Source organism: Ammospiza nelsoni, chromosome 5 (genome assembly GCF_027579445.1).
Source record: "Ammospiza nelsoni isolate bAmmNel1 chromosome 5, bAmmNel1.pri, whole genome shotgun sequence".
Taxonomy (NCBI): domain Eukaryota; kingdom Metazoa; phylum Chordata; class Aves; order Passeriformes; family Passerellidae; genus Ammospiza; species Ammospiza nelsoni.
The window spans coordinates 49,152,797-49,166,312 of record NC_080637.1 but is presented as its reverse complement, the minus strand read 5'-3'; the positions used below and the strand labels follow the sequence as shown (position 1 = coordinate 49,166,312).

Genomic DNA, 13,516 nt, shown 5'->3' with positions numbered 1-13,516 from the left:
CTCTATAGCAACAAGCAGTTTACAGATCTTATCCTTAAAAGGGCTTCACTTGAAAAAAAAATGAGTGGATGGTGGTAAGACAAGGAAATGATAATAAAGTGTCCCTGCATAGTCTGCCTGACTTGAGCTGGCAGGTTCTTAATTTGTTCAGAAGGCTGTTCTCAGCACAGATGTTCCCTCTGTGTTAAATAGACTCAAAAGCCTAAATGCTAGAAGTGCTCTAATAAAGTACTACAAATACCCAAGCAAGCAATGATACTACTAACCTTTGCTTCCCTTTGCCTTTTTTGCCTTGTACAGATTTGTTGAATGTATAGAGTGTGGACGAAAAATGCACCAGATCTGTGTTCTTCATAATGAGATAATCTGGCCTTCTGGGTGAGGAATTTCTCCTTATTAAGTCCATAGCATATTTACTATTTGGTAGAGCTCATGAGTAAACTTCCTTATATTGGTTATATTTAAAAGACTGTTTAATGGAAGAAATTACATTCCCTGAAAATTTTATACAATCTATAGGGTAATATCAAATTTAAACAGTATATATCTTACAGTGTTGTGTGTCAAGTTTTCTATTCTTTGTGTGGAAAGAGCATTTCAGCCTTTTATGTTTACAAATGCTAGCCCTTCATGAAAAGATGGTTTTTAGTTCTGGTAACAGTTTCAGATTGATCTGTTTTCTTTACAAATCATAGTGCTTCATCATCTTCAAAAAATTTTGTAACAAGGATTTAACAGGTGAATCAACTTTTTTGACCTCATTGATCAGATTAAATCTAAATTTAAAAAATATAGTTTTCTTTAAATGCTCCACAGTTCTTGATCAACATGTGTTTTTTTTCTGATTGATTTAAAAACAATGATGAATTGTATTTTATAACAGCTTAAAAGTGCCATTTCTTGTCCAAAGAGTGTCAGTTTAGCATTCTGTTATCCCATCCACATTGCTGCAGAAGAGGGTGATGTCCTGTAAGTGAAGAAGAGTCATTTCAGTCTATACTGTATTTGGGCATTTAGAAAAAAATTCAGCCTTATGCTTTGTGCTGCAGTGTGTTATCATCAGAGACAGCAGTTTGAGCCTATTTGCACCAAGAATACTTAGAGCTGGTATTTTCAGACCTGCCAGTGGAGACTTCTCTGGGCTTTCCAGTGGTGATGTGAGCAACTGATAGAGCGTGCAGCACCTGGAGCTTAGATCCTCCTCTGCAGCTCTGAAACTGTAGGGCTGTTCTTTGTGCTTTTATTTCAAATTTCAGTTAAGGTATTTTCCAGATCAGATAAGATCTGGTCAAAGGTTTTGCTTCTAATGGTAGAATGCTAGAGAACTTGGTCTGACTTGGGGTGACTTCACTTTCTCTTTTTTTTTTGCTTCAGCTTCGTCTGTGATGGCTGCCTAAAGAAAACAGGACGAACCAGGAAAGAGAACAAATTCTCTGCTAAAAGTAAGATTCTGACAGTTGCACCAAAAAATTTAAATAATACGTTAAGAATGGGGAAGAAGTGGCTTTTATGCTTGTGTTTTATTTAAGTTTTTTAAGATCTCAAGGAGGATACTTTTGGTCAGTTTTGACCATCAGTTCTGTAGTGTTCAGAGTGTTCACAGGTGGTAGTGTTAGTTAACATTCTATTTTAGAGAGCTGACAAACTCTTTTAGAGCACTTCCATTATTGAAATATGTTCTTTTGGTAAGCAGAGATACTGACTTGGCTAGTGTGGCTTTATACACAGAATATACTTCCAAATGCGAGTTCTGCTTGTGAAGATGTCTCTGAAAGCAGTGTTTTGTAATCCAATTGAAGTAATTAATAACATCTGTTCAGGAGAAATCTTAATTGTGATTGACTTTTAAGACAAGATAGAAAAATTGGGTTGAAATAGAGATTCTTTATTCATTTAAATAATGTATAAGCTATAAATATGCCTGCATGGAAAAAGCAGCTCACCCCATCTAGAAGTGGTATGGTTTAAATATAAAGCTTTAATTTACGTTAGCATACTGCATGTGTTAAAAGTAATTTTTCATCTAACTTCTGAGTAGAGAAATCATATGATCAGTTCAGTTTTGTATATGTTTAGAGCTGTATTTTCCTCCTGCAGGATTACCAGCTACAAGACTCGGTACCTTCCTGGAGAACAGAGTCAATGATTTCCTGAAACGACAGAATCACCCTGAGGCAGGAGAGGTCACAGTTAGGGTGGTACATGCATCTGACAAAACTGTCGAAGTAAAACCAGGAATGAAAGCAAGGTATGTTCATTTCTAATTTTGCTTGCTTTTTGTGAAGGTGGGAGCTGTTTGTCCTTGCATGATACACTTGATTAAATAAAATCATTTAGGTTGCAAAATAGTTCTAAGCTTGAGTCCAGCTGTTACCCTAGCACTGCCAAGGCCACTGCTAAACCATGTCTCCAAGTGCTACATTTACACATCTTCTAAATATTTCCAGGGATGGTGACTCAAACACTGCCCTGGGCAGCCTGTTTCAATACTTGATATTGAAGAATTTCATGAAGAAATTTTTTAATGAAGATTTTTTTTCTAATATCCAGTCAAAAAAGACTGTTGTATTCAAAACCTCATCACCAGCCAAGTAGTGACAAACAGGTGTTCCAGCAGCATAATCATTTTTGTGACGTCTTTTTCACAGTAAAAAGTGGGTGCCTCATATTTGAGTAGTCTGTAAACATTAAACTTTCAAATTGCACTAAAATTACACTTAGAGTAGCCCTGATCTTTGTTGCCTTCACCTAGTAACATGCAGTCTCTGATGTGTGAATATAGTTGGTGTTCCACTGTACCCTCTGCTCTGCAGGTTCGTAGACAGTGGCGAGATGGCAGAGTCCTTCCCGTACCGAACAAAAGCGCTTTTTGCCTTTGAGGAGATTGATGGTGTAGACTTGTGCTTCTTTGGGATGCACGTGCAGGAGTATGGCTCAGACTGCCCTCCACCCAATCAAAGGTGAGGAACCCCACAAAAGTCTGTTTTGCCTTGGTGCTCTCTCCTTTGGATGAGCCTCCTGTAGTTCTGCATAGAGCTTCTCTGTTGCTTGTGTGAGACCCTTATGTGACTGCTGTTAGGTTCTAGAAACAAAGTTTGTAATGTTAGAGTTATTTCTTACTGGGGATGCTGGCTGGAAGACAGAGTTGCCTTAAGGATCACTGATCTGTGTTTTCAAGGAAGGGATTGAATAGTTTTAGGGAGATGAGGCTAAGATATCAAAAGAAGGCCAAGTTTCTGGAGGTAAATTAGGATCAGAGGCTTTACAGATTGCTGTTGTAATGGATGCTTCAGATGTATAAAATAGCATTAATAAACTTGTAGAATTACTTCAAAATCTCTCCTCTTTCTCATGCTTTTTTTTTGGTGGTTTGTTTTTTAGGCGAGTGTATATATCCTACCTTGACAGTGTTCATTTCTTCCGCCCTAAATGCTTGAGGACTGCTGTCTATCATGAAATACTGATTGGCTATCTAGAATATGTTAAGAAACTAGGGTAAGTATCTTACAAAATTTTCTTCTGTACAGCATTTGTGCTGAATAGTTCTTGCTGCAAATTAAATTACTACATCCTATAGTAAAGAATATGGTGCCCTAATATCAACCTGTAATAGAATAACTTGACAACAACTGTGTACAGTTGAAAAGGAGAAGAGAAGAAGGGATTGCAGGCTTTTCAGGGGAGGCCTCTGCTTCAGCTATTTGGATGTTTCCAAATTTATGTAAGACTTTAAGTCTGAGTAGAAACAGTGAGCCCCTTTTCCAGTCCATAAGATGTTGTTGTCATTGTGCAATGCCTTTAATTACGTCATTCCTTTGGGCTAGCAAGTAAGTCCTTGCCCTTGTGTATAAGGAGACAGTTGTGGGTTTAGTCTGTACTGGATAACTCTGTAACAGTTGTAGATGGCCACTAAAAAATCTTGAGTAGCTGGAAATGTGAGAAACGGAAGAGTTAGGAAAGAGGAAAATATACTTGGACAGCACAAAAGAACACAGAACAACTGCAGTAATAAGAAAAGTGGAAATTAAATTACCATGATAACTGAAGTAGAAAGGCCAGTGAAGTAATCATCACTATCGTCATGGTACCTAGTGTAGGCTGGTGAAGTTATTTGTGGAGAAATTGTTAAGGGACTACATTTAAAGCAGTTAATGAGAAGTTGGGAGAGTTGAAGTGGAGGTAAGCAGTACTATCTTCAGTACCTCAGTGAGGTGGTGTGTTTTTTCTTACTTCAAAAGCATACATTAGGCTTCTTTTTGCTTTTTTAATTGTCCATTTTCTAATCTATGAGTCTGTACATTTGCTACATAGAGCTCAAGCCTCAGCTTTACTTAATGCTATTTTCTGTGCTAATGGGTAACATCAGGCTCTCATTTTGGTAGAACAGTCTTGGTCTAGCAGTATCATCTCTCCCTTCTCAGGCAGAAGGAATGACAACTGGCTGCAGCTCCCAGGGCTTGGGGAGGGTTCTGCAGAGCTGTTTCTCAACAGGGCAATGATGGTTATTTTTCTCTAACTGATTATTCCTCCTACTAGAGTTCTCTTCAAAAACTTATGGAGAACTGAAGATGAAGAAGTGATCTTAGGTGTTATATTTGCTGCACCTGCTACTGATTTGCTGTCATCTATCTTAATAGTACTCTAGATTGTGCACCCAATACCACAGGTTGGCAGTGCCTGTTTATTCCCAGATATAATTCTAAAACTTTTTAAAACTCATTCTCAAAAACCAGAGTATTTACAGTAGAAAAGTGAATTCTGTCTTTAAGTAAATCTGCTTTTAAATTGTTGCTAGATAAAATATTGCTGCTCTGTCTCGAGATTTCACTAGTGAAATACCTAGACTCAATCTTTCTCCCATTAGTTAATTGGGAGATAGTAGTTGTGGGTTTGTGTCAGGCTTTGTTTTTTATGTAGGCTGTATAATGTGCACCCCTTACATGTAAGTGCTCCATATATAGCGCTGGATTTAGGAAATGAGTGAAAACATGGAAATGTTAGGTCCAGAACCGCTGCCAGCCTCGTTGGCGGCGCCACCTGGTGTCGGAGAGGAGAGCGCGCGGGATCGTTGTGAGCGCCCTCATGTCCCGGTTTGTGTCGCCACGGCAGGTATACTACTGGACACATCTGGGCGTGCCCGCCCAGCGAAGGAGATGATTACATCTTCCACTGCCATCCTCCTGACCAAAAGATACCCAAACCCAAGCGACTGCAAGAGTGGTACAAAAAGATGCTGGACAAGTCTGTGTCGGAGCGCATCGTCCATGATTACAAGGTGTGTGAAGTGTGTGCTTGGGGGAGATTGCTCAATCTTGTCTTCATCTCTTCCTTGCTTTGTGCATTGTGCCTGATTCTTGGTGTTTACTGCATTCGTTTTAAGTGAATTGAGCACCAGAAGTTTAGAGTTAAAACATACTCTCTTCAAAACATGTAGCTTCTGAAATCATTCTAGCAAAAGATTTGAAATGGTTCCTTAGAACAAGCTTAATTCTTGAGTAATACTGTAAAAGAGCAAAAAAATATATATGGAGTCTTAAATCTTCTTGTCTTAGATCAAATTGCAGGGTTAGGTTGCTGATGCAGTTAGAAGTATATAAAATCTTTGGAATTATAAGGATTTAAGTGAATGTTGAGATTATGGTGATAACATTGTCCCAGTTGGTAAGAATGCATATTGAAGTCTAGCACACAGCAATTTCTTTCTTCTGAGTGGGAATATTTGAAATGTATTTGACAAACTGTAACAGATACAATGTTAAATTTGCACTTAGAATGTGTTCTCATAAAATGAGTTCTAATATTAAGCTTTCATTTGTTTAGTCTGCTGATTCCTTTTCTTGTCACTCATTGAGAACGTTGCCTTTCCTTACATGACTTGTAATAGTGATAACCAAAAGTGGGCTTGCTCTCTTTTAGGATATATTTAAGCAGGCAACAGAGGACCGTCTAACCAGTGCAAAGGAGCTCCCTTACTTTGAAGGGGACTTTTGGCCCAATGTTCTGGAGGAGAGCATTAAGGAACTAGAGCAAGAGGAAGAAGAACGGAAGAGAGAAGAAAACACTAGTAATGAAAGCACAGATGTAAGGATGCTTCTGCTTTTCATGATCTAATATAACAAGTTTTGATTAGATAAGGCTAATTATAAGAAAAAGAGGGGCACAAGGCACTTCACTTATCTGGGGTTTTCACTTTTCACTCTAAAATAAATTTCAGTTTTATAGTTTATAAACTAGAACTGGTAAAATTACCACTAAGGTACATCTGGATGAACAGTGGGTGTTCATAGGGCTATAAACTGTCTAATTACCAAAGGCAATTCTGTTGAAACAGCTGCTAGTTGAAAATTTTGTTGCTGAAATCCAGTTGTTACCAATGATCACGTTGCCACCTCGGTCTGATTTGGAAGTTTTTTCCTTAAGCATTAGCTTTTAAATAGTGGCTCACTATTTTCTTTCTAACTTAGATGATATAAGACCAATCTTAGCAGAATGTTCTGACAAAGTAATGGAATGCTGTGAGTTAGTACTTGACTCTCAATAGTTTTGTTTAGTAGCTTTAAGGCATTGAGGATCTGAAGCACAAATTACTGCTGAACTGTTGTTGGGCTACTTTGAACTAGAGGAATTTCTTGCTGGGGTCTTGTGCAGTTTTTTTGATAATGTACAACTGTGTTATCAAGTTTAACAAAAAAAATCTCAAAAATAAGAGATGCCTCTTAATTCAACAGTAAGTTTGAAAGTGAACAGATGTAGAATTTATGCATCTGCCTATCATTGGATGCTCTGAACTTCTTGTTAGTTAACTCTTGAAACACTGCTGCTTCATCACCTTATCTGAGACTAGATTTGGGGGGATTAGAATTTTTTTTTCTAGAAGATCTTTGGATCAAAAAAATACAGGTTTAATGTTACAGTTAAAAATTGTGATTCTGCTGTGCTATGCTCTTTGCAATACCTTCTTTCAAGGACTTTGATTAATCAAAGTGCAGGAAGTTAGGCAACATATCAAATTTGCATTAAGTAACATCTTTCTTAGGAAGGTATTGTTTGCTTTGCACAAGGTATAGCTTCGAGTTCTCATCTCTCTAATATACCCAGAAACCACTTGTGAAGGATCATTTAGCTCTCTGTGTGAGGTTGGTCAATATTTAGTTGAGACTTCGCAGCAGTTTGGCCCCAAAATCCTGACATAGGGCCAACTTGCAGTACATTACTATTTAACAACATTATTATTATTATTATTATTATTGTTATTGTTATTGTTATTGTTATTGTTATTGTTATTATTACAAATATTTGTAACTCTCTATTGATCCTGTGTTTCATACTTGAAGAAGGGGCAATAATAAACTGTACTGTCAAGTGATGTGATAGTAATCCATGTTCACTGGGAATTTCCATTCTGACAAAGTTATTTTAAGCCTAGGAAAAATGCTTGTTTGGCTAACAATTATTTTGATGCTTGATCATCTTATGCTGTGGGGTTTTGAGGGGCTCTCCAAGCACCCCAGTGAGCAATAATCTGTTAATTGCTAACAGAATATAGTTGAAATGAAGCTGACCTGTTTTGTTTGAGTGTTGCAGGGTATGACAGATGCATGCCAGAAGTTGCACTATTAATGCATTTTGGACTCAGAACAACAGCTTCATACAAAATCAGTTTAATGCAGTCTGTTAAAAGTAAATCTGTCAGAGCTGTAGCAAACGAAATCTAAGTGTTTTAAGTCTTCCTTAGCTTTGTTTAGTGCGATATCAGCTGTACTTTGCAGTTACTTTTACTTATGAATTGCATTGAGAATTCATCTGCTGAACCCCTTGGTGATTGTCCAAGAGTGTGTAGCTGTAATGGACAAACAAGCTTCATTATATATTGTTTTGCTTGTACATCCTGAGCATCTATGCTTTTAATATTTTTGGAGTATGTATTGCTGATCCTGATATCTTTTGGAGTAATTCTAATGGAGTTAATTTAATGTTTCTGGGAACACTAGTATGTCTCTTCAGAGTAAATGATTGTGAAGTGTGGTTTGTCCTGCAGTTATAGAATAAAAATAATAAAATTGTGACATGGTGTTGCTTAGATACCTGACATAAAATGTCTTTAAAATTGCTAGGTGAGCAAGGGAGACAGCAAAAATGCCAAAAAGAAGAACAATAAGAAGACAAGTAAAAACAAGAGCAGCTTGAGTCGTGGCAATAAGAAGAAGCCTGGCATGCCCAATGTGTCCAATGACCTCTCCCAAAAGCTGTATGCCACTATGGAGAAGCACAAGGAGGTAAGAGTCGATTGAATGAGGAATACTTTTTACTTCAGTAAAGAGGTGTACAAAGCTTTGATACTTCAAACAGAGTCATGCCCTGTAAATTATACAGGTTTGGCTGGAGAATTGAGTGGCTCACCCAGACAGACCAGTACCAGTAAGTCTCGGTGCTCTTTGCTGCAAGGGCAGTGGGAATAAATGCAGCTGTGCTCGTGCGGAACTTCCTAACAGTCTAGATTGCCACAGCAGTTCTACTCTTACTGTTCAGTGCAGTGCTCCTTTCCTGTTTCTTCAGAGAAAAGTGAATCTGCAGGGCACCCAGAGGTCTGAGATTTCCTAGGCCTCACAAGCACTCCTCCTGGCAGCAGGTCATTCAAATGTTGGCTGATCCTGGAACTGTACACTCTGTAATGAGGTTTGGTGACCAAAACATCTTTAAAAGGGTTAGCATATTAAACCTTCTTATTTTTCAGGTCTTTTTTGTCATCCGCCTCATTGCTGGCCCTGCAGCCAACTCGCTGCCCCCCATCATTGAGCCCGACCCGCTCATTCCGTGTGACCTGATGGATGGGCGCGATGCGTTCCTGACCCTTGCTAGAGACAAGCACCTGGAGTTCTCCTCACTACGGAGGGCTCAGTGGTCAACCATGTGCATGCTGGTGGAACTGCACACCCAAAGCCAAGACCGCTTTGTTTACACCTGCAACGAGTGCAAGCATCATGTGGAGACCAGATGGCATTGCACTGTCTGTGAGGTATGTTTGCTGAAGTTTCCCCCCCACCACCCTTTGTGCCCAGAGTGCTCTTTACCTGAACTGATTTCTCATTATTAACTGATGGAAAAATATGTGTGCAGCTCATCTGCTGGCAGTTCAGAAAGGAGGGAAAGCATTTTCCTTAACAAGTGGTTCTGCTAATGTGCTGCTTGGTGTGATTTCTGCCTTGTGAGAGCTGAAATAGAGTTGTGATTTCTGTAGCTTATTTAAGGTGCTGCTGCCTAAGAAATTGGGAGCTGTAGCCATGGCTTGAGCTGGAATGGTAGGATCAGCTGGTTTTTCTGAAGAGCAATGCATACATTTTCCTTCCAGAGTAGAAGTGTGGGGCAGCAGTATTTCTGTAGAAGGCTCTCCGTTGATTTGCTGGCACAGAGGTTTTGCTGTGCTGCAAGTCGGATCCCAATACCCCTGTGATTCCTTCACTACTCTGTTATGTCTCTGTAGAATGCTGCAAACAGCATTTGTGTCTTCAGAAGTGTTTGCAAAACCAGTGTGTTTGAAGATTGAGTCCAGGGGTTTGGTTCAATGACCACAGGAAGCTAGATTATCATTGCATCTGGCTTCTAACTTAGTTTTCTAGCTGCTGGAAATGAATGACTGACTGAGATACGATCCTAATTATAATTTGATACTTCAATTTTCTCTGGTTTTATATATATATATATATATATATATATATACATATACACAGAGGCACACACATGTGCTTTTACCTTCTTGGTATATACCAGAAAGTAAATTCTAAATTTCCTATGGTCTAGTTAATCCTAAGAATTTAGGTCTTTTTCTTAAAGAACAATTATTGAACCCAAACTCATGTGCTGTTGCTGTCACAATGTGTTTTGTATTTGTGTAGCTTTCAGACACCCTTACCCTTACACCCACACACTTTCCCTGGCTATAATTTGGATTTATTCCTTCTCTAGTACCTCAACATGACATGAAAGATTGAATTTTTCCCCAGAGCAACAATTTGCCTGGAACAGACTGGGAGTAATTGTTGAGGTGGCAGGACATCATTTACTCGTTTATTGTATGGAGTTTCAGGAACACTAATAACTTGTCCTTTGTTGTCTTTTCAGGATTATGACCTGTGCATCACCTGCTATAACACTAAAAACCATGACCACAAGATGGAAAAATTAGGCCTCGGTCTGGACGATGAGAGCAACAACCAGCAAACAGCCACGACGCAGAGCCCCGGCGACTCGCGCCGCCTGAGCATCCAGCGCTGCATCCAGTCTCTGGTGCACGCCTGCCAGTGCCGCAATGCCAACTGCTCGCTGCCGTCCTGTCAGAAGATGAAACGGGTCGTCCAACACACCAAAGGCTGCAAGCGCAAGACCAACGGAGGGTGCCCCATCTGCAAGCAACTCATTGCTCTCTGCTGCTACCACGCGAAGCACTGCCAGGAGAACAAGTGCCCCGTGCCCTTCTGCCTCAACATCAAACACAAACTCCGTCAGCAGCAGCTCCAGCACCGCCTGCAGCAGGCGCAGATGCTCCGCAGGAGGATGGCCAGCATGCAGCGCACGGGCGTGGCGGGCCAGCAGCAAGGACTGCCCTCGCCCACGCCGGCCACGCCGACGACTCCGACGGGCCAGCAGCCCCCGACGCCGCAAACCCCGCAGCCCCAGCCTCCGCCCCAGCCCGTGTCACAGCCTCAGCCCGCGCCTCCCAACAGCATGCCGCCCTACACCATGCCAAGAACTCAGCCCCCCGGCGCTGTGTCCCAGGGCAAGGCAGGCGGCCAGGTGACGCCTCCGACTCCACCTCAGCCGCCTCAGCCGCCAGTTCAGGGTCCTCCTCCGGCAGCGGTGGAAATGGCCATGCAGATCCAGCGGGCAGCGGAGACCCAGCGCCAGATGGCACAGGTTCAGATCTTCCAAAGGCCGATTCAGCACCAGATGCCCCAGATGCCACCGATGGGAATGAACCCTCCACAGATAGGCAGAGGTCCCGGCGGCCATATAGATCAAGGAATGGGGCCGGCAGGAATTCAGCAGCAGCCGCCGTGGGTGCAGGGGGCCTTACCCCAAGCTCAGCTGCAGCCAGGAATGCAGAGGCCATCCATGATGTCAGTAGCTCAGCCGGGTCAGCCGATGAATATGGCCCCTCAGCCAGGGATGGGTCAGGTACCTGGCGCCGCTCAGCCCAAACAGCCTCTGCCCCAGGCGGCCTTACAAAACCTACTGCGGACTCTCAGGTCTCCCAGCTCACCCATGCAGCAGCAGCAGGTGCTTAACATCCTCCACTCCAACCCTCAGCTGCTGGCCGCTTTCATCAAGCAGCGGGCGGCCAAGTACGCGGGCTCGCAGAACCCGCAGGCCATGGCGGGGCAGCCTGGCCTCCCGCAGGGGCAGCCGGGGCTGCAGCCGCAGCAGGCCATGCAAGGGCAGCAGGGAGGGGTGCACCCCAACCCGGCCATGCAGAACATGAACCCCATGCAAGCAGGAGTGCAGAGACCCAGCATGCCCCAGCAGCAGCCACAGCAGCAGCCGCAGCAGGCCATGGCTGGGATGAATCCTCAGGCACAGCAGATGAATATGAATCACTCGGGGATGGCTCCCCAGTTCCGAGATCTCCTGATGAGACGGCACCAGATGATGGAGCAACAGCGCCACCAGCAGCAGCAGCAGCAGGGAGCAGGACCGGCGCTGGGGCCGGGGATGGCCAACCACAACCAGTTTCAGCAGCCCCAGGGCGTCGGGTATCCCCAGCAGCAGCAGCAGCGAATGCAGCATCACATGCAGCAGATGCAGCAAGGAAACATGGGACAAATAAGCCAGCTTCCACAGGCCATGAGTGCAGAGACAGGAGCCAGTTTGCAACAGGCTTTCCAGCAGAGGCTGCTTCAGCAGCAGATGGGATCCCCAGCTCAGCCCAATCCAATGAGCCCCCAACAGCACATGCTCCCCAATCAGGCCCAGTCCCCGCACCTCCAGGGCCAGCAGCTCCCTTCATCACTCACCAATCAAGTGCGTTCTCCACAGCCTGTACCCTCACCGCGGCCCCAGTCCCAGCCCCCTCATTCCAGCCCATCCCCTCGGATGCAGCCTCAGCCTTCTCCACACCACGTGTCCCCGCAGACCAGCTCCCCACATCCAGGACTGGTAGCTGCCCAGGCTAACCCCATGGATCAAGGGCATTTTGCCAGCCCGGACCAGAGTGCAATGCTTTCCCAGCTTGCTAGCAATGCCGGCATGGCAGGCCTCCATGGTACAAGCGCCACGGAACTGGGGCTCAGCTCCGAGAACTCAGACTTGAATTCAAACCTTTCACAGAGTACACTAGACATACACTAGACACGTTGTAGCATTTTGGGAGCAAAAAAAAAATAATTAAAAAACAAAGAAAATAAAAAAAACTTATTTTCGCAAGACTTTTTGTACTGAAGACAAATTTTTTTGAATCTTTCTTAGCTAAAACGACATTTTTCCCTGGAACACATCTGAACTCTGCAGCAGTAGTTTGTGGTTTTAAAAACAAACCGACAACGAACCTGAGGGACAGTAGAGTACAAAGAATATATTTTTGTTATGGCTGGAATCATAACCAGTCCTTTTTCTTGGCTTTTTTTTTCCTCGTGTGCGTCGGGGAGGTTTGGGGAGTAAGGCGGTCTTTTGGTTGCTCACCAAAGGATGGCCTGCTCATGCCTCTCAATAGGTTTTATTTTTTTTTTTAAATTAATGAAAATATGTAATATTGATAGTTATTATTTACTGAGGCAGATGGTAAACATTTTCCCTATTCTGGTTTTTCTTGATGTCACTGCGAAAAAAAACACCACAAAAACAGAACAACAGAAAAACACAGGAGAACCTTTCCTAAAACCGGAGGACAAAAGGGGTTAATGTTGCTTTAAAACTACATTACATATATAAATATATATATATAAAAATAAATACCAATCTTTTCCTTTTTGGTTGGAAATACGTCAATTCTTTGAAAAATGTAAAAATATTAAATAACTCAGTCCCCTCCTGAAGTCTACTTTTGTCCTCCAAGAATTTTCTATACAAGAGTCTGAGCTTAAAAAAACTTCAAGTATTAAAGTAATTTGTACATGTAGAGAGAAGACAACATTTTTGGAAATACACAGGGGCAGCTGCCAAATGGATGTAGTATATATATTGTGGTTTCTGTTTTCTTGAAAGAATTTTTTTGTTATTTTTACATCTAACAAAGGAAAAAAAAAAACATAAAAAAGAGGGTAAGAAACAATTCCAACGGGATTATTTCAACCTGAGAAAAAGTCCCTGGGGTTTCTTCTTTATGCTTGCTTTCTCTCTCCCATGCCCCTTTCCCACCCTCTTCCATTTTCTGTAAAACTTGAAAATAGAAAGCAAAAAACCCTCAAATGTTGTATATCATGCAATTAAAGTTGGTTACTTATAAATAAGAACTTTCGATCACTGTATAGACTGTTAAAATTGATTTCTTATTACCTATTGTTAAATAAACTGTGTGAGACAGACA

The 13,516-nt window shown here is 42.1% G+C and overlaps 1 protein-coding gene across 2 annotated transcripts in view; it reads left to right on the top strand.

Annotated features, from left to right (window-relative positions):
* EP300 (E1A binding protein p300) overlaps nucleotides 1-13,516 on the top strand; it is a 61,533-nt gene extending 48,017 nt beyond the window's left edge. For both annotated transcript variants that reach the window (XM_059471551.1, XM_059471552.1), the window contains exons 22-31: nucleotides 301-378; nucleotides 1,375-1,442; nucleotides 2,098-2,248; nucleotides 2,814-2,960; nucleotides 3,382-3,495; nucleotides 5,110-5,275; nucleotides 5,917-6,081; nucleotides 8,115-8,276; nucleotides 8,735-9,016; nucleotides 10,120-13,516. In XM_059471551.1, the coding sequence (XP_059327534.1) occupies nucleotides 301-378; nucleotides 1,375-1,442; nucleotides 2,098-2,248; nucleotides 2,814-2,960; nucleotides 3,382-3,495; nucleotides 5,110-5,275; nucleotides 5,917-6,081; nucleotides 8,115-8,276; nucleotides 8,735-9,016; nucleotides 10,120-12,342 (3,556 nt within the window). In that variant the 3' untranslated portion in view covers nucleotides 12,343-13,516. The remainder of the gene's footprint in view (nucleotides 1-300; nucleotides 379-1,374; nucleotides 1,443-2,097; nucleotides 2,249-2,813; nucleotides 2,961-3,381; nucleotides 3,496-5,109; nucleotides 5,276-5,916; nucleotides 6,082-8,114; nucleotides 8,277-8,734; nucleotides 9,017-10,119) is intronic.